Genomic DNA, 20,740 nt, shown 5'->3' on the forward strand with positions numbered 1-20,740 from the left:
CGCTGAATAGATGAGATGATGTTTTGTGCTTTGTTTGAGTTTTTGGCAAGTGTGTATATTTGTGTTTGTGCGTGACAATAGGAATCATTTTCATGCTGAATTGTGGTGCGCACACACACACACATACACACACACACACACACCACCGTCTCCACTTTCCCCCAGGAGGATGTTCCCGGTACTGAAGGTGAGCGTGTCTGGTCTGGACCCCAATGCCATGTACTCCTTCCTCCTGGACTTCAGCCCAGCTGATGGTCACCGCTGGAAGTACGTGAACGGCGAGTGGGTGCCTGCTGGCAAACCTGAACCCCACAGTCACAGCTGTGTGTACATCCACCCCGACTCTCCGAACTTTGGTGCCCACTGGATGAAGGCTCCGGTGTCCTTCAGTAAAGTCAAACTGACCAACAAACTCAATGGAGGTGGACAGGTGCTGTAATTACACATTACTTCTGGTGTTCCTGTGTGTGTCCAGCTCTGTGACAGTCCTAATTAAGTTCATCTGATACCGTAGTCCCTTATAGAAAAGTCACACAAAATCCACATGGGAATTTTTTGTCACCTTTAACCCTTTTTGTGTTAATTATCCACATACAGAGCATGTGCATTTATTTTTCCATGTTCCAGGTTCACATTTATCGATATTTTTGTTTTGTTTCTACATGTAAGGAATGTGCCCCCCCACACACACGTCATTTTTCTCCACACGATTTATTTCTTTTCACACATGAAATTTTCACGTCATTTCATCACCTTATTAAACTATTTTCACGGATTTTTTTTTTACATTGTTAATACGAATAATTTCATGTTAAGCTTTCAAAGGGTCTGAGATTTTATTTCTCCTCCTGTGATTTTCACGCATTATTAATTTACCTTCGTATATGAATTAACCCCCCCCCCCCCCCACACACACACACACTCCCACACACACTTTTATATTGTGTATGTGTTACTTGAGTGCAATTTTAGGTCAGAACATGGTGAAACGTGCACCCTGACGTGCAATCACGTGAAATGTGATGTGATTTTTCCCACAGTTTGTTCCTTTATTTTAGGAGACTTGTCCCGTGTCTTGTTTTTGACTGTGTGCATGATTTGAGACTTCGAGACGTCCTTGTAAAATTATGGGACATCCTTTTTTTGTCTTTAAACAGTTGAACGCATGTAGAAATGTAAAAAGTCTTTGCCTTGCGAATCGAGCGATGAAATCCAAGCAGAAAGACCCAACAAAGTCTGTACACACTTTGCACAGATGCGTGATTTCACGTTGTGTGCCTCGTTCTGTTGCTCAGACTCTCAGCCATCAGGCTGCTCTTATGTCCATGCAGGAGCTCGGGAGCTTTTAGGAGCCTTGAGCTGCCTCTAATCATCCCGTCTGCTGCTGCGGGGAAATATCAAGTGTGCATTTATACAATTAGTGCTCTCCTCAGCGTCCACTTCACCTATGGAGCCCCTTTGTTTGGCGGGGACTGCATGTAAACAGGAATAAACAGCTCTTAATTGCCACTTTTCCCATTTAATGCACTTCCTGCGGTTCAGACGGAGCACGCTCTACTTCAGCCAGTCATCGGAGGGCTTTCATTTGAGGTGCTCCAGCACGCTCCATTCGAGTATGACTCCTCTGCAAAATTATCAGTGGTATTAACATGAACTCCCCACCACCAGACCACCTCCTCCTCCCAAAACCACCACCACCACCACTGCCGCCCCATTCTCCTCTCCTCTCGTCTCCTCTCCTCCGCTCCACTCCCTTTCTCCAGCGTTTTTAAATGCAGTGTTGGCAGCGGAGAGGCCGCCGAGAGAGAACCGGCTCTAAATGAAATAATTGCCGTGGTTATTTGTACATTATGGTAATTACGTGTGTTTTTTCTATGCAAAATAAATTTAGCCATCAGTCCTTAGATGTGAGGCAAAAAAAAGAGAAAAAAAACCCCCCACATCATCAGCTGTAGTGGAGAGAAAAGCACACACAAAGCCCTTCGCTGCCATGTAGCCATACCGATGAGTACCTGCCCCTCAAGTGAAAGGTGAAGTAAAGCTGTCAATTACAATGAAAAACAGTTTGTCCACCCCGTCGCTGGATATTTCATAGATATATGCTGGAAAATGTTGTGTGTTTTGTGCCCCAGGGTTGATCAGAGGTACAACAAAGTCAGTGTACGCACATATATAGTAGCTATAGTAATTAAATGTAGACACTTATACAACAGTTCTCGATTCTCGATTGTTATCTTTCCTATAGTAACAGCTCATTCACACACTTGTATGGTAGACATTCAAATAATCGAAAGTTAATAATAAACTGATTTAAATCAAAGAAAAATCATCAATACAGTAAAGATTCCTGTAAGGGGATACTTGGATTTATAGAAGGAGTCTCTAGTGTCTTAGTGTCAGTGGTTTATTTTTTGTCAACGGTCAAAAAAAACATGAAAAATTTTGGTTCAGATTTCTCGGTAACATGACAAGTTATTTGTTTATTTGCTTTATTAACTTCAAGAGAGAGAGAAATAAAGAGGTGGTTGAGGGAACTACTGTTTATAGCTGCTATACCATAAGTGAAGACAGGACCTATGGATCTTCCACAACATTAATTGTACTTAATTATAAATGATTTAAAATGCAACATCTTTAATACATGCAAAATTGTCATTTGTGGCAAATTGCTGTGGTATAAAAAGAATAAAACATTTCAGGACGTGCTGCTATAGGAAAATAATCAACTTCAGAGTGGTAACAGAAATCCGCTACACATCAGGCCACATCACACCTCCCCATCTCCGATTATTTTTCTATAACAGCACACCCAAGTGTTTTATTCCCTGCTTAATTGTCCAATTATCTCCTTATTCTCATTCTCTCTCTCTTTCTCTCACACACACACTCTCTCTCTCTCTCTCTGTGGTATAGATCATGCTGAACTCTCTCCACAAGTACAAGCCACAGATCCACATTGTCCGTGTGGGAGGAAGCCACAGGATGGTGACCAACATTTCCTTCACTGACACCCAGTTCATCGCTGTAACAGCCTACCAGAATGAGGAAGTCAGTCTGTCTGTCTATCTGTCTATCTATCTCTCTATCTATCTATCTATCTACATACATACATATACAATCTATCTATCTATCTATCTGTCTATCTATCTATCTATCTGTCTATCTATCTGTCTATCTATCTATCTACATACATACAGTATCTCACAAAAGTGAGTACACCCCTCACATTTTTGTAAATATTTGATTAGATCTTTTCATGTGACAACACTGAAGAAATGACACTTTGCTACAATGTAAAGTAGTGAGTGTACAGCTTGTATAACAGTGTAAATTTGCTGTCCCCTCAAAATAACTCAACACACAGCCATTAATGTCTAAACCGCTGGCAACAAAAGTGAGTACACCCCTAAGTGAAAATGTCCAAATTGGGCCTATATAAAATCTATCTATCTGTCTACAATAGTTTGCACCCCCCATGGTTTCTGGATAGTGGAAATGAAAAAAGTACCTCTAGTTGTATAAAAAAAAATATTTTAAAGTTTTTTTTTTCATTTCCATCAAATTGAAATTAAATGTTGTTGTATCCAGCAATAGGACAACAAATAAAATAAAATAAAATAAATCAACGAAAAACCCCCAATCATTATGCTATAAACCTCTAAGTCTCCAGGCTCAGAATTGTAGACTTCCACTCACCTGTATCTAATGGTAACTATCTACAGCTAAGTGCAAATGTTTGCAACCCAACCCCCCCCCCCCTTCCCCATTGTTCCTGGATGGTATTTTTATCGATACATATATTTATATGCAAATATACTTTATAATTTGTAAACAAAATATTACTTTCGTTGTAAAATTTAGTTTGTAGGGTATACAAACTTTTGCACTCAAATGTTTCTATGTATGTATCTATCTGTAGTATTTTTACATGAAACATTTTTACCCTGTTTATAACAGATAACTGCTCTGAAGATAAAATATAATCCCTTCGCCAAGGCCTTCCTGGATGCTAAGGAAAGGTAATTTTAATCTCCATTTTATTCGAGCTATTCAACAATTAATGCCCAGTTTTATTCGACTGTATTTAGCTTTCCCGTATTTGAATTCTCAATCAGTGCAACAAAGCGTCACAATCGTATCATAGCAGACATTAGCACTAGTCAAGCTAGCATAACTGTGCGAAATCAGCAGTGATTAGCGAGTAATTATTAATCGTTTACGCTGGGAATCGAGTGAGGGGATGAGTAAGGAGCTTGTTGGAGAGGCAGTGTGAAGTGAGGGTGAGACATTTGGAGCATGTATGATGAAGAATGTGTGAGTTGTAACACACCGCTGATCATCAGAAGGCCCCGGCTCTGATTAGCTGTGCGCTAACTCTCTGATGGTTATCTCTCGATGAATGATCGGATGATCTTTGTGCAAACGTCATCAAGTGTTTTATTTCTTACTTATAGCAGACGAATAGATTGAATTTAGGCTGCAATAATAATTGTATTTATTTATTAAAGAATGACACGTCGTATGCTTTGTCAGTTTATGAGTACATATAATGTTCTGAGAAACAACTTCCTGATGATTAAAGTCTGCTTAATCTGCAGGAGCCACCCCAAGAACCTTCTAGAACCTCCTCCTGAGAACCAACATGTGGGCATACCACACTGTACGTGTTTGAGCTTTTCTTCAAACCCCACTGTAGCAACTCGGATTCATGTTCAGTCCGGGATCAGTCCAGGAAGCTTGTCTCACCTCTTCTGCGTTTTGGTTTCTAGGTGGTTGGTATATTTCAAACCCAGACTCCTTTTGTTCCTCTGGGAGCAGTAACTTCCCCTACGCAGGTGGTTTGCCTTTGACCCCGCATCATGGCTACAAACACTACTCCAGTCTACATGGACATCGTGCCACACCGTACCCACCTCCGTATCTGCACCACCATCACCACCACCACCACCGCGCGCACAATTCAGGTAAACACAACACAGGTGCACACCAGGTGTTCAGGTCTCTGTGTTTAATTCAGATTTGGGTAGTGTATTTTCTGGTGTTTGTTAATCAGAGAGAAAGAAATCCCTGCTGCTGATTCGCTTTGACTGCTGAATAAAACACGCACCGATCAGTTCACATATTTCTCACCTTGATTAACGATGATTCTGATGTTGTACGGTGCTGTGCTGTTTTGTTTAAAAAATTCACAAAAATACTCTCATGGATATCAAACAGGCGCACGGTGGCTTAGTGGTTAGCATGTTCACCTCACACCTCCAGGGTTGGGGGTTTGAGTCCCACCGTGGCCCTGTGTGTGCGGAGTTTGCATGTTCTCCCCGTGCTGTGGGGGTTTCCTCCGAGTGCTCCGGTTTCCTCCCCCAGTCCAAAGACATGCATGGTAGGCTGATTGGCATGTCCAAAGTGTCCGCAGCGTATGAATGGGTGTGTGATTGTGCCCTGCGATGGATTGGCACCCTGTCCAGGGTGTACCCCGCCTTGTGCCCCATGCTCCCTGGGATAGGCTCCAGGTTCCCCGTGACCCTGAAGGAAGGATAAGCGGTAGTAGATGGATGGATGGATATCAAACAGCTGCAAACACAACATGGGTTTATCAAAAAAAATCTTTGTTAAATATAGGTGTGCAATAATTATTGGCACCCCTATGTATTCATATGAGAAAAATATATTTGATGCATATTTCCTTTGATATTTGACATTTTTTTAGTACACCTGGGTAACTAGGAACAGGAAATTGTTCAACCATGACTTCCTGTTTCACAGGGGTATGAATATAAGGTAACATATAGGCCAAATTCCCTTAGTCATTCATAGTAATGGGTAAGACCAAGGAATATAGCTGTGATGTGCAGAAAAAGGTTGTTAAGCTTCAGAAAATGGGAAGTGGCTATAAGAAAATAGTAAAAGCATTGAAAATGCCCATTTCCACCATCAGGGCAATATTTAAGAAGTTCCAGTCAACTGGAAATGTTATGAATCAACCTGGAATTGGACATGTGTCTAGTTGTGGACATGTGTCTAGTTAGTTGTGTCCTGGGGTCATAAAGTCTCCAAAACTACAATCTGAAGTCACCTACATCAGAGAGGTAGTCATATGGAGAAGTACCTCATGTCCACGGTTAAATATGGTGGTGGATCTTTAATGTTTTGGGGCTGTTTTTCTGCCAGAGGACCTGGACATTTTGTTAGGATACATGGCATCATGGACTCTATGAAATATCAACAGATATTAAATGAAAGCCTGACTGCCTCTTTCAGAAAGCTTACAATGGGCCGTGGTTGGATCTTCCATCAGGACAGCGATCCAAAACATTAATCAAAATCAACACAAAAATGGTTTACTGACCACAAAATCAAAGTCCTGCCATAGCCATCCCAGTCCCCTGACTGAAACACATAGAAAACCTGTGGAGTGAAGTGAAGAGGAGAGTCCACCAGTGTGGACCTAGATATTTGAAGGATCTGGAGAGATTCTGTATGGAGGAATGGTCTCAGATCCCTTGCCATGTATTCTCCAACCTCATCAGGCATTATAGGAGAAGACTCAGAGCTGTTATCTTGGCAAAGGGAGGTAGCACAAAGTATTGACTGAAAGGGTGCCAATAATATCTGCACACCTATATTTAACAAAGCTTTTTTTTTTTTTTTGATAAATCTGTGTTTTGTTTGTAATTGTTTGATATCCATGAGAGCAGAGTGTATTTGTGATTTTTTTTTTTTTATCAAAAGATCAAAAGGTTAAACAATAAAGACTTATTTTTTCACAGCCTTCTTTGCTCATATTTACCAAGGGTGCCAATATTAGTGGAGGACACTGTATCTCACTATTACTGTATCTCACTGATAGAACGTGAGGATGCAGCAGTAATGAGGCCGACTACTGTACTATAATGTTATTTCTAACACTTCTTATTTTTTTCTTTATTTAAACTTTTAAAAATCTTTCTTTTCTTCTCCCTTTTTTGTTTATTTTCCTTTCCTTTGCTTTCCTTTTTCTCTCTTCCTGCTTTCTGTCTGTTCACCCTCTCTTTATTTCTCTCTTCCTTCCTTCTTTTTTTCTCTTTGTGCTTTGTCTCTTGGGTTAATTCACCATCTCTTTATTTTTCCATTTCTTTCTTTCTTTCTCCAATTTGTTTCTCCTTGTTTTATTCACCCTCTCTTCACTCCTTTCTTTTCAGTTTTTCTTTCTTTCTTTTTTTTAAGCTTTAGTTTCCCATTTGTCTCTTTTTATTGTCTTTTTATTTGCTTTTCTTTTTTCTTCCTTTTTAGCTTTCTTTCTTTCTGTAATCCTTACCAGTTCTTTCCCTTTCTCTGGTCCTTTTCTATTTCTTTAATACTGACAATTTATTTCCTTTCTCTTGTCCTTTTTCACTTTTTCTTTCTTTATTTCAGTTTCCTATTCATTTCTGTTTTATTCACCCTCTCTTCACTTCGTTCTTTTTTCCTTCTTCTTTATTTATTGCTTTAGTTTCCCATTTGTGTCTCTTTGTTTTGCCTCTGTCTCTTTTTTTTCTTAATCCTTACCATTTCTCTCATTTTTTTTTTCCTTCTTCTCTTTTCTTTCTTTCTTTCTTTCTTGTTACCCCTTCCTTTCTTTCACTCCCTCTTTATTTTCCTACTTTTATTTATTCTTTGTTTTTCTTTGCTGAAGGTGTCTGTATTCTTAACATATGGCTTCAGGTTCATACCAGGCTTTTTTGTTAGTACAGGTAGAAATGTACTTAATATAAATGTTGAACATGCAACCCCTCCTCCTCCTCCTCCTCCACGTTATTTAATTTTCTGGTTCTTTCCGTAGTCTCTCTGTCTGAGGGTCTGAGTCCAGGTGCTCTGCAGGTGTTCTCAGGCCACGAGACATGGACAGGTGTTTCATCTCCTGGTCCTGCAGCGATGCTGTCAGTGCCGTCTGGTACGAACTCACCTGGAGTCAGCAGGTCAGAACCGGTGCAGCACTCACACAATGACCTTTCACCCTGAGATACAACATTAATCACATGTTTACCACCAGGCTGAATCCTGACCTTGCTGCTCATTCAGTGCTCTTGGTGCACGTAATTAGTCTGTTTACGTGTCATTGTGGGTATTTTATGTGAAATAATTTTGTTTTCCCCCTTGCTCTCTCAGTCAGTACCCCTGCCTGTGGACAGTGAGTGGCTGTGGCATGCCCTCCACTCCTCCAGGAGGTGCTCTGAGCTCCGCCCAGTGTCAGGAGGAGAGGCCTGATGCAGGCTCCACCTCACCGTGCTCACTCCTGCAAGGCCAAGGACCCACTAGTGCAGATGTGTCAGAGCAAGCCAATCATAACAGGGTGGGAGGGGCTAGCTGGTCAGCAGGCTCCACCCATTCGTTTTAAACAGGCTTAATGGAAAAGATAGTGCAACCCAGCACAAGTACATGTGGTTGATCACATGACCTCTCACCAGTTTGGAGTTCCTAATTGCCAAAATATCATGTGTGTATTTGAACAATACTGCTTAATCATTTCCTGTACATTTCTGTTTTCTGATGCACAGAAAGCTGTAGGAGCTCACCTTTACTGTGATGATGAGTATCAAAGTTTTCAGTAATTAAATTCAATCAATTCAGATGAATTCATTCAAGTCTGCAGACTTTCTACGTTCTTTTAAGAAACAGGGAGGAGTTTAGGATCTTAGGTTCCTATAGGGAAAAAGTAGTTTTCAAAACAATTCCTGTCTACACAGTTAAAAAAAAAAAAAAAAAAGTTTCTCTGTTCACATGAAAATGCAAAAAATGTTTGAAATGCAGAAAGATTTGAAAATGCTAATAGGAGCATGAAAGCCCTGTCATAGTATCATAGTATGTCATGAACTGTTATGTCAAACGCCTAAACAATAACGCTAAAAGCGTGAGCATTGAAAGACAGAGAAGGTGAAATACAGAAAAACACCAACAGGGCAAAAAAAAAGCAAAACATTTTGACCTCACGTCCACACAAAAACAGTGAAAACAGCTTGGTTTTAGACACAAAACAGTTGTTGTGTAGTTGGGAGGCTAAAATCTACACAAAGGCTTGAAAGAGTATTATTGCAATGTAAAATACGAGAGCCAATCAGATTTCAGTATGCAAATGCAGGAGATTCCGCGTGTGTTGAATTGGTGGTGTTTTATGACTGGAGTTGCATCATGAATCATAAAATGTGATTTCTTCATTCTAGCAAAAGTGAAAGTGCTGCTGTTTCTTAATCTAACCTCATGAGAATTCTGAGAAAGTCGTAAGATAAGATACAACTTCTAACCTCAAACATATCCCTATCCTTAATCTTACCTACGTATCTTTTCATACCACATACGAATTGGCAAGCGAGACCTTTTATTGTTGTCTAATGGCATTTTGTTTTGTAGAACCGCTAAGATTATTGTATGAATAGTGCAAGTCGTTTCGTTATATATTGAAAATGCTTGCGTTTGCAATGGCTTCGTGCTTGTACATACAGCAATGCTGTTATGACTTACATTTGACATTTTGACTCTAGTAGCTGAAGGAACCAACGATGGACAAAACCCTACAAATATTTTTATTTCGTCTCAGCTTTATCTGTAAAGGTCTGGACCTTTAATTAGGGTTGCCAGGTCTGCATAACATAACCAGTCCAATTTATTCAACTCCAAAATATTTATAAAAGTAACCTCTATTTGGCTTCTACCTATTAATCTAAATATGCAAAATTCCCAACCTGTGGACCTGGCAACCCTGGCTTCTATAATCTCTGAATGTTGGGGCATTTTACTTAATGTACATTTAAGTGTAAAATATATGTTTTTTGGGGGGGTTGGGAGCTTCATGTGATGTCTGTGGCTTATTACTGTAATATTGTAATGCAGCATAATTCTGTCGTTAAGGTACAACGCATATAAGCCCGGATGCTCTTTACTCATACTTTCCTCTATTCTAATTCATCATGGTGCTTGCTAACATGTGTAACTTCTGAACAATAAAAGCACGGCTAACTACGAATGAGTTGTGTTCACTTGCATTACGTTTATTCGTATGGATGTCCTAGGACAATCATGCCTGTCCTCCCAAACCGCAATTTCTGTGCGCCATTATCAAGGAACGGAGACGCTGACAATAAGAGAAGCATTCGTACATGATAAAATGAAACTTAGCCAGCGATTAGGGATGGGTGTAATTGCGCTTTGGAGTAGTTATCAAATTAAGCCCCATTTTGACGTTCTCTAGCGTGGCAGATCTTTAGAAGGCGTAGCGTTCATGCATTTATCCTGTACTTTAACCCTTCACACACACACACACACACACACACAGCTGTCAGGTTTCGCCAAAAAGCAGGTCTTATTTATGCGCTGCTGTAAAACAGTGCATAAAGAGATAATTATACCTCCATCATATTTTTCCTCTCTTGAAAATGTTATTTTAATCACGCGAGTGGAGTGGACCACTCTGTTGTTTTCACATGTGTGTAATGAAATAATGACAGGCACCCTGTGAATGGGGCCTTGGCATGCGCCTGCAGCACTGTGGGCATCACACACACACACACTCCTAAGCTTTAGAGAGGTTTGAAGCCAAGGTCCAGGATTCAATTATACACCTGAGATGGAGTGAGAGATGTGGAAATAACAGGCGGGGGAAATGAATGTGATATCCTCTCTCCTCAGAGACGGTCATTAACATTACTGAAATCTGTTTGTGGAAAAAAATTTTTTTTAATCGGGTTGCAAAACATATTACAGAAAAGCATGAAAGCCTGAAAGCCTACATTTCATTTTGTGGACCTGACAATGGAGACTCCTTCCATAAACGTTAAATAAACCGCTCCTTACAGAAAACTTTGCCATATCAACGGTGACGAATTTTCTTTGTTAAACAAAAAAAAGCAACATCCATTTATGCCTTACGAGTCCCTGTGGATTAGTTGTTACTATTGAAACAGAACAGAAACATATCACCATCGTTGCTGTTGCAGAAAATTATTCGATGCCTTTTGACCAATAAGATTCGAGAATTCAACAGTGCTGGGGCATACAAAACAATAGATCACTTGGGATTTATTAATAACTCAGATTGTTGCAATTGAGAATGATGAGACTCTTTACGTCATATCGTTCCTTTTGCTGGTACGGAATCAAGATTGTGATGAAACTCATGGATCATGGATAAACACTGTAAAGGCATAAAAACAGCTGTGTAAATCTGGTATGTAAAAAGTAACACAGTTGTAAACGATCGTCAGCTGCCCAGATACAAAGTCTCAAACTCCACGTCGTAGTCTTTCTGAGAAGGTGACTCCGGACTGGAGAACTCGTCTCCCAGCCTCCTCCACCAGGGTAGGTGCATGCTCTGAAGCAAGGCATTGTGGGCTTGCCGGGCACGCATGGCCACCGGTGCTGAGCGGCTCAGGAAGAGGCAGGAGTCTTCCTCGCGTATATCTTTCAATGAGGGAGCATCTGAGGGACGAAGAGAGAGGGGGAAAAAAAGTCACCAGGGCTAATAATGAGAAACTTTTATTACATGCTTCATGCAAAAACTTCAACAGAAAAAAGAAAGAAGAAGAAGAAAAAAAAAAGAGTAAAACACTAACTGCACAAAAAGTAGGAACATTACATTTTACATTTATTCATTCACACTTGTGCAATCACATTTGGCTGTGATCCATTCTGGGCTCATTTGGAGGAGAGCGTCATCATCACAGCTTTGTTATTTTCACACAGACTAAGAATTGCACAATTTTGTTCAAAAGCAAACATGCCCCTTTATTGTTTTTATTCATTTGTTCATTCATTGATTCTTTTTCAGTAACTACTTCATGCTGGTCAGAGTGGCAGTGGAATGGGAAAAGGGACAGGACGCCAATCACATCGCATACTTAATCACACACAGAGTAGCCAATCCACCTAATAGCATGTGGGAGGAAACCTGAGAACCCTGAGGAAACCCAGAGAACACACATCTCCACATAGACTGTAACCCAAGCTCAGAAACTAACACAGCAACGGCATGCTTCCCTAATTAATGTTCATTTAAGAAGTCGTTTGCAGGTTAAGCTGAATGTTCATATTAAAATAATATCTTACATAGTTTATAGTGGCTGAATGCCTTCTTTGCTCCATGGACGATTCTAGAAAAACAGTCACTCATCCCTCAATTGACTACCACAGATGAGTCCAGGATCCACTACTGGAAACAGACTCTAGTATTAAGGGGGCCAAATGTGCTTTAAAATGGCTTTAAACTAAAACCAGACTGCTGTTTTGAGGTGGATGAGAGACTATAATCTGGACCCGGAATTTAAAAAAATTATAATAAAAAAACAGCTTTCACATTTTCATACCAAACAAACTGGTGCAAATGGACTCTTGTCTGGAAATGCAGTTAATGCACTTATAATACTTACACTAGTATCAGGGAAATGTTATATTTGATCAAAAAAAATGGATTATATTGCACTCAGATTTTCAAATTAACATGACCGGTAGTCAAGGAAGTCCTTACTTAGCAGGAGCTCCATGTCAGTGTTGATCTGAGCCACGAGAGCTTGCCGGTGCTGCTCCTGAGCCCGATCCGAAGCTCTGGTCATCAGGTGCTGCTGCAGCGCGCTCTGAGCTTTCTCATGGAGCACTAGAGTACCCTCTGCTGACACCACGGAGGACTGCAAAACACAGGGGACACGCAGTGTTTGCACAAAACAAGAGCCGTGACTATGGAGCGTGATCAACACAAAGGAACGCACTTGTCTCGTGAAATGGCGGCGTAAAAAGCACGAGCACCAGGGACTGTAAAGGATTTCTGATTACAATCTCATCTAAAATTTCCTCACACCTTAAATGTCATGCTTTGGATAGCTACGTGCCGTAGTGAAACAGACATACGTCTAATCACAGTTTGTGATCAGATATCGGTTATTAAAATGTCCATGATGCTCCTGTGCCACAGTGGGAATGAAAACTTTTAATTCAAATTTCTCCCTTTTCACTTTAAAAAGCTAGAACATAACTTGTGGTTGAGATACACACAAAACAGAAGCATTTTCCATCTGTAAAGTCTGTAGTTTTCAGAATTATAGATAGTACAAGATTTTCACAGGCTGCTGCACATATTTCAAGACATGTTGCTATGACAACATGCAGCAATGTACTGCATTTACAATATGGCTTTATTGTCCAGCTCGTGCAACACGTACATACATACATATATATGCACATACATATACATATACACACATATATATATATATATATATATATATATATATATATATATATATATATATATATATATATATATATATACACACACACACACACACACACACACACACACACATACTATAGTACAGAGACATGTTCATAAAGCCGGCAGCATTTGTGTGTCCAGGTATTCAGCGTTACGTTCTACAGCTGTGTGTTGACTCACAGGGTGAAGAGAGATGTGGTCTTCTATCTGTCTCTTCAGTTCTACCCTCCTGCTCTCAGTCAGGCCTTTAGGGCTTTTCCACGGTGCTGCAAAGTTCCTCTGAGAACGTCGTCGCTTTAGGAACGCCAGAATCTAAACAGCCACACAGGTACGAGCAAAGCAAGAGCAAACACCGTGAAAAAAAGTAGAATGAGCCATTCTCAGCGGCACGTTTGTAAGCCAGATTTTAAACCTTCTCATTATACCAAAGTAAACGATTACAACAAATGCACTGACTCTATTTACCATTTTCTACTCTTTAACCTCCACATGCAGTATATACAGCTCCATCCTTGTGTGATATGATAGGGATTCCTATTTTGGAGGTTTTTTCACTGCTTACACACTCCTACAATACTTGTTATGTGTGCGAAAAGCCAGAACATGTCTACAACATTAAACATAAAAGACAAGATGGCTGCAATCACATAACTGCTCAGTTCTGACTCAATTCAACTCAGTTGGGTTGTCCATTTAATATGTGTGTTTTTTTAATGGAGGCAACAATCACTAACCTAAAGCTGTTTTTCCATCATCGATATACGTGTAAGTATACCACCTGTTACTTCACACACATTATGATAGCAAAAAAAAGGTTATTAGGGATTATTATTCACATACTAGCGGAACAAAAACATTTGGATTAGGTAGCTGAAAATCTACGATAGTCCATTTTCAATATCTGTAATTTCATCTGTAAAATGATTTCAGGCTCAGAGTCCCTCGTGTCTTAACTTTAGTCTAGAACTGTGTTTAACGTGTGTATTAAACTGTTTAAAGTGTGTTTGGTTATGTGTGTGACTTGCTCACTGCTCTCTGCAGAGTCACTGCAGCTTTGTGCTGTCGGAGATGATATCTATTCTGCTCAAACCGCCGTCTCTCTCTGTGTCCTCTCCACACTCTCTGGATCAGCAGAGCTGCTTTGTTCTCCAACTCGCCCAGGAACCGCGCCAGGTGCTCTGCTCCACACACACACACACACAATTACATTTTTCTTCACACATACATACAGACATGAGGTTGTTGTGTCACCTGCAGCACATTAGATAATGTTTAGGTGTGTGTGTCAGGGTTATTACAGTTAATGCATTGCTATTAAATACAAACATTTATAACTCCAAAATGGCACCTCTAATTTACAATTTCTCTACAAGAAAAAAAAAAAAACAATTTATGGAAAACCATTTGTGGAAAGCATTTCTCCCGGAAATAGATTAAGTACGTGATCGTGTGTATTACCTGCAGGCAGAATCTCCATCAGATGCAGCTGCCGCTGGCGGAACTGCCGGATCGCTCTCTGTCTGCGCAGACGCACTTGATGACGCAGTTCTTCTTCCGCAAGACGTTTCTCTGTCTCTGCCTGCCTCTGGCGTCTCCGTTCTCTACACACATACACACACACACACACACACACATACATATATATATATATAAAAATACACATGTAGAACATACAGCTGAAACTATCATACACTGACTCATTTAAATCGAACACAGTGAAAATTTGAGTTTTGCATGAAAACTGAAAGAAGTCACCTGAAGCTCCGCTGTAATACACTCACGGCTCTGGGAAGTTTCTTCAGCCTGCATCGGGTCTGATGAGCTCTCCATGAAGCCTGGATCACGCAGGCTGCTTGAACCCTCTCCTCAGATGAGTGTTGAGCCTGATAATAACAACAACAACAACAACAACAACAACAACATTAATTATGACAACAACAACAACAATAATGCACCACACTTTAAAAAAAATTAGGTCCCAATTACATCTGTTTTATTTATTATTTCCATTTTAATTTTCTTTTTAAACTTCACACAACATTTATTCAAAGGCTTTGGCACTAACACTGTTGTTGAAAGTTTTTTGTTGAAGGTGTCACTTAGCTCCCCCACGCCACCAGGGGGCACCATAAGAATGCACTGGGGCAAATAGTGCATTAGAATGCTTAGAATAGTGGGGCACATTTTTAGGACTGCCAAAGTTACAGAATCAGCATTTTGATCAAAATTACCGCTATTATTCAGGGAAATGTTGCAGCTACATTACAAACCACATATTAAAACCAGCTACATCTATCTATATATCTATTAAACTCTATAATTATTGGCAACCTATCCATCTACCCAATTCTAGAAGTACTTGCTCCCTAGTTAATATCTATCTAATAGTGATGGGAGCCTTAAAAACACTGCTCCATGAAGCTTGGAAATCTGCGAGTCTTTTGTTTCGAATCAGTGGTTCGTTTTGTGTATCATATTGGGCAATTCACGTGATTTCAGCAAAAGAGGCTGTGTTACGTCATTACTGTTTCGAAATTTCTATGGTTCGCCGCTAGGAGGTGTTGATCTCCAGGTGAACCAATGAACAAGTGTTTAATAAATAATTTGAACTGTTCTCCGGTCAGTTTTATTATGTAGGTTTATAAAACTGAAATGATTCGGTAGTGTTTGTACTGATCCATGGTCAGTGCTCGCCTCAGGATGGCTTGGTATTTAATGACGTGAAATCCCACCAAATGTCCTGATAAAAACAAAGAAGACATTAGACACCAACAAAAGTAGGTGAGAGAGAATTTGGACAGTTTTGCATTTATTAATCTTCATTTTTCATGCCTAATATAACCTACAGTTATTCACAATGAGGAGCCTACAGGTTACAAAACAAAGCTAATAAAGTTGTCAGACTGATGTTAAAAATTCAACACGTTAAAAAAAAACACAACAATAAAAAAACCCACAAATTTTTAAATGGCTCTTACAACAATGTGGACAGGGACACTTCACCCAGGATTTGAACCCAAGGCAGCAATGTACCAGCCGAGAACTATCTGCTCCCCCACACACTTCTTTGCTTAACACAAACATGTAGGTTACAATTCATCAGTGTTTGTCTGAATCGTTGTCAAGGTTGTTCAGATCAACACCTGCAAGTGACCACTAAGTGTCATAGTCATGAATCTGCTTCAACTGCTTCAGTGTTCCACTAAGCCTTGCTCTACCCACCACTACTGTCTAACTCTACAAGTATTGGCACCCTATCTATCTATCTATCTATCTATCTATCCATCTCTACAAGTATTGGCACCCTATCTATCTAATCATCTCTACAAGTATAGGCACCCTATCTATCTGTCTCTCTTTCTTTCTTAAAACTGCACATTACCTGCAGATTTCAAACTGAAAAATATTATAAACTTTCAGACTGGTTTTGTCAAGCTAAAATCAGTGACGAACATTTCCTATCTAGTTTTAGCTGTAATACAAATCACAACTTTATATTAATGAGCTTGTTCTAACATGTTATTGAGAATGAGCTGTTATTATTTTGTAACAGTCAGTACTTATTTGCCTTATTAACTTCATGAGAGAGAAATGAAGAGAGACATGGTTTATAGCTGCTTTAATGCAAGTTTTAACAGGAACTGACTTCCTTCATGGAACACTAGACGTAATATAAACTGATAATGTATGTCTGGTCCTATTTTCAATAAATAAAAAATTGCAATTGATAGCATTAATGTAGTTAAAGAGGAATAAAACAGTTTTGTTATTAGAAAATAATCAATTAATTTTACGTTGGGCTGCATCACACCACCCTGTTGTTGATTTTTTCCCCCTAATGGTTCACACTGTCATGTTTCATTGCTTATATAACAAACAAACATACTGTTACTTGTGATAACGAAGGAAAGTCTATAAAACCAAACTTGTATCAAATGTCTTATTGGATTTATTAGTATAAAGTGAGGGTGTGCAGACTTTTGTACTCAAGTGTACAGTTGAGGTCTTAAGTTTACATACATCTCACAGAATCTGCAAAATGTTAATAATTAAAAAAAATTACAGGGATCATAAAAATTGCATGTTGTTGTTTATTTAGTGCTTCCCTGAATAAACTATTTCACATAACAGAGGTTTACATATAGTCCACAAGACACAATAATAACTGAATTTACACAAATTACCCAGTTCAAAAGTTTACACACGCTTGATTCCTAACACTGTGTGTTGTTAAGTGGATGATCAATGACTGTTTTTATGTTTTGTGATAGTTGTTTATGAGTCCCTTGTTTGTCCTGAGCAGTTAAACTGCCCACTGTTCTTCAGAAAAATCCTCCAGGTCCTGCACATTCTTTACTTTTCCAGCATCTTCTGCATATTTGACCCCTTTCCAACAATGACTATACAATGTTGAGATCCATCGTTTCACACTGAGGACAACAGAGGGACTCGTACACGACTATTACATAAGGTGCAAACATTCACTGATGCTCAAGAAGAACATAGTAGATTAAGAGCCAGGGGAGTGTAAACTTTTTAACAGGACGATGAGTGTTAATTGTTATTATTTTTTTCTTCTGGGAAACATGTAAATATATGATGATGCTTCTGAAGGGCAGTACTAAATGTAAAAAAAAAAAAAAATACTTTAAACAAAATAACAATTGTGATTCTGTAAGGCGTATGTAAACTTACGACCTCAACTGTACATCCATTATATATGCCACCTCTAACTGGAAATAATAATCAAAATAAAAAAAGAAGCTGCCTGATAAAATATTATTTAATGTTTTTATTATCAATCACAGTTTTGTCACACTACAGGAATCAACTCCATTTTGTTGATCAGTCCTTAAAAGAGAATAGTAGTGAAACAACTGGCTCATTTAGTTTTTTTTTATAAAGTCCATGCCCTTTTCTCAGCTCCAGATCTACACAGGAGTCCTGAAAGACTAAATAAAGTGCCTACATAGTGAATCTGAGCATCTCCCACAAACCTGAGTGTGTTTTTTGGGATCTTCAGATTGAAGTTGATGGACGAGTTGTCTCAGTGCTGCATCGAAGCCTTTACCTCGCCAGTCCTTCTGCACCATATCATCCAGCCCTGTAGGACATTATCTGATAGCTTTACTCTTATTTATGCTGTTTCTGAATAACATTACAAACACCTGTACACATTTATAACTCGCTTGTGATGTGAAGTGACGACTGGTTACCTTTGTAGCGTTCGTGAGGCTGCAGAAAGATGGAGGGACTCTTCTGCTCGATGATCAACAGCAAAATCTTTACAGCGGTGCTGCCGATCACAGGGTTCGCGCTGCTCGACATTTTATACACGACGTCATCCATGATACTGTACAGCACTTTACTTTGCATCTCAGATACAAGTGCACTGCAGGAGAAAGACAGTAGTAAAGAATGAAACACTATAGGCTTGTTCCTCTAATACCACAGCAATGGGATAATTAAAATAAAGCACGACCTGGTGTACTTTTATATGTTTTATCCACTTTACTAATGTAATAACAGCTATAAAAGGCTGTTCCCTCTCCAGCCTCTATTTTTCTCTCTTAAAAAAAAACATAGCATGTCATGTGACAGAGAAAAAGGAAAGCACAATGTTCTCTGTCCTGAAGACTTTCCCATAGCTGAAAACCTAAAGTTACAACTTTACACTTGACAGCCGTTCCAAAAAGTCTACATAAACATCTCATTACAGAAAACTACATCATGTCATCAACTACACGTGAGGTGTCCACCATACAAGTCCATGTATTAGTTGTTACTATAGAAACAATTAGAATGAGTGCATTAATATGAATTACAGGCATTACTGTCAGAGCTGCTGTTACAGAAATGAAACAAATCCTTCTGACCAATCAGGTTTGAGAATTCAATAGCGCTGTGGTATAACAGGAAATAAAAAGAGCTCTTGTAGAGCATTCAGACTTCTGCTTATGTCGATCAGTTCTAACGTCTAGGCAATGCTTTACCTGTTAGTCCTGAACAGATTGTACCACATGGTGAGTATAACTGCCGATACCTCATCGTCGTCGCTCATCTGTACACTCTCATAATATTTGGAGTCGAGAACTGAGAAGAGAAGAGAGCAGGTGCAACAGTACTCTAATAAAATATGCCTCATCATAAAGTAAACTCGTGTACTGTATTCAAAGAAATTCTAAGAGCACTTTGCCATACCACAAGGAATTAGACGAGTGTGAGCTCTAAGAAGCCAGCTGAGTGAATTAAAGACGTTCCGAAAGAGACGGACCATCTCGGTTTGTCCTTTATCCTGTTGGAGAGGAAAGAAAGACTTCACTGGTCTCACAGTTCATAGGTCGCTGAGATCTCCCAATGTCTGTGTGGGTTTTGTGTGGGTTCTCTGGTTTCCTCCCACCTCCCAAAAAACATGCCAGTATGTGCATTGGCTAGACTAAATAGCCCCTAGGTGTGAATGAGTAAGTGGATGTACGTGTGTGTGTGTGTGTGTATGTGTGTGTGCATGGTGCCCTGTATTAGAAAGGCATCCCATTCAAAGTGTATTAGACGAGTGTGTTCTCTAAGAAGCCGGCTAAGAGGGAAAAAAAGATGTTCCTAAACAGACAGATTACATCAGATAAAGACATAATGATATAAGATGAATGAATGCATGATAGTGTATAAATGATCTCAATCATATCATGCAGAAACTAGGCTACTGACCCTTATTGCTCTGTTCATGATGCGGTGCGCAAGGAACAGGATGTTGTCAGTTACAGATGGAAGAAACTGACGATGAAACACTTCTCCCTCTCTCACAGAACCGATGCCTACACAGCACGTGCTGATGAAAGAAGTGATTAAAACAGATGCCTTGGTGCGAAAATATTGCAGAAAGCACACGAGGAAGTCTCTTCCTACCTGAGGATATCTGCCATTTGTGTCATGGAGGTATAACTTCCTTTCGTTTTGGCAGGATTGAATTTGAGTGCAGCAGAGCAGTATTCCAGTACTCCGTGGTAGTAAAGGTCTTGTTTGCATTTCTCGAAATCCTTCTGGTCTCCTACTGACTTTCTGCCTAAAAGGTCTTTCCAAATGGGTGGACAGTTGCACAGCAATAAACCAACAAACAAACAAATATAAAGTAGAGATTATTCTCATGTCCTGGATGTAAAAAGAAGAAGCTCAGTTTATATGCAATGACAGAAAGTTCACTTACCTATCAGCTTTGACAAGACTTCCAGAAAAGTCTCTTCTGATTTTTTACCGACGAGGCTTTTCAGCTCGTCTTCTTCTGACAGCCCCATGTTTGTTAGCTCGCGTTGCTAATAAAAATGTTTGCGCGTTTAAAAAACGATTAATTTAACACAAATGCGAGCTAGCCATGACTTCCACTTCGTGTAGTCATTATTTTATTTAATAATTAAAACCCAGTCTCATTAAACATGAGTTTCAATGTCAAGTTCTCATCATACACAAGCAGCATATTTGGTTGCTGAAGCAACGCTTGCGTCATCAATCTGCGACGGCGCACACTATAATCTC

General features: G+C 39.6%; 3 protein-coding genes across 3 annotated transcripts in view; 2 read left to right on the forward strand and 1 right to left on the reverse strand.

The window, feature by feature from the left end:
• The window catches only part of LOC128615757 (T-box transcription factor TBX19-like), a 7,364-nt gene extending 2,270 nt beyond the window's left edge, over positions 1 to 5,094 (forward strand). The window contains exons 2-7 of the mRNA XM_053638077.1: positions 166 to 430; positions 2,914 to 3,048; positions 3,958 to 4,019; positions 4,599 to 4,660; positions 4,770 to 4,964; positions 5,054 to 5,094. Coding sequence (XP_053494052.1) covers positions 166 to 430; positions 2,914 to 3,048; positions 3,958 to 4,019; positions 4,599 to 4,660; positions 4,770 to 4,964; positions 5,054 to 5,094 — 760 coding nt within the window. The remainder of the gene's footprint in view (positions 1 to 165; positions 431 to 2,913; positions 3,049 to 3,957; positions 4,020 to 4,598; positions 4,661 to 4,769; positions 4,965 to 5,053) is intronic.
• A 2,646-nt stretch (positions 5,095 to 7,740) lies between these two features.
• LOC128615758 (T-box transcription factor TBX19-like) lies at positions 7,741 to 8,353 on the forward strand (the record flags this gene model as incomplete). Its single annotated transcript, XM_053638078.1, has 2 exons — positions 7,741 to 7,934; positions 8,125 to 8,353. Coding segments are annotated over 2 exons (423 nt in total), but the record flags the coding sequence as incomplete, so codon positions are not given.
• Positions 8,354 to 10,542: 2,189 nt separating this feature from the next.
• Positions 10,543 to 20,716, reverse strand: LOC128615281 (IQ calmodulin-binding motif-containing protein 1-like). Its single transcript, XM_053637221.1, has 13 exons — positions 20,415 to 20,716; positions 20,117 to 20,282; positions 19,919 to 20,039; positions 19,415 to 19,508; positions 19,207 to 19,306; positions 18,430 to 18,605; positions 18,211 to 18,317; positions 14,969 to 15,096; positions 14,672 to 14,814; positions 14,243 to 14,391; positions 13,394 to 13,525; positions 12,473 to 12,629; positions 10,543 to 11,427 (listed from the first exon to the last, which is right to left on the reverse strand). The coding sequence occupies exons 1-13, from the start codon at positions 20,500 to 20,502 to the stop codon at positions 11,210 to 11,212; spliced, it is 1,779 nt and encodes a 592-aa protein (XP_053493196.1). The 5' UTR covers positions 20,503 to 20,716; the 3' UTR covers positions 10,543 to 11,209.
• Positions 20,717 to 20,740: the final 24 nt, after the last annotated feature.

Source organism: Ictalurus furcatus, chromosome 12 (genome assembly GCF_023375685.1).
Source record: "Ictalurus furcatus strain D&B chromosome 12, Billie_1.0, whole genome shotgun sequence".
NCBI lineage: Eukaryota > Metazoa > Chordata > Actinopteri > Siluriformes > Ictaluridae > Ictalurus > Ictalurus furcatus.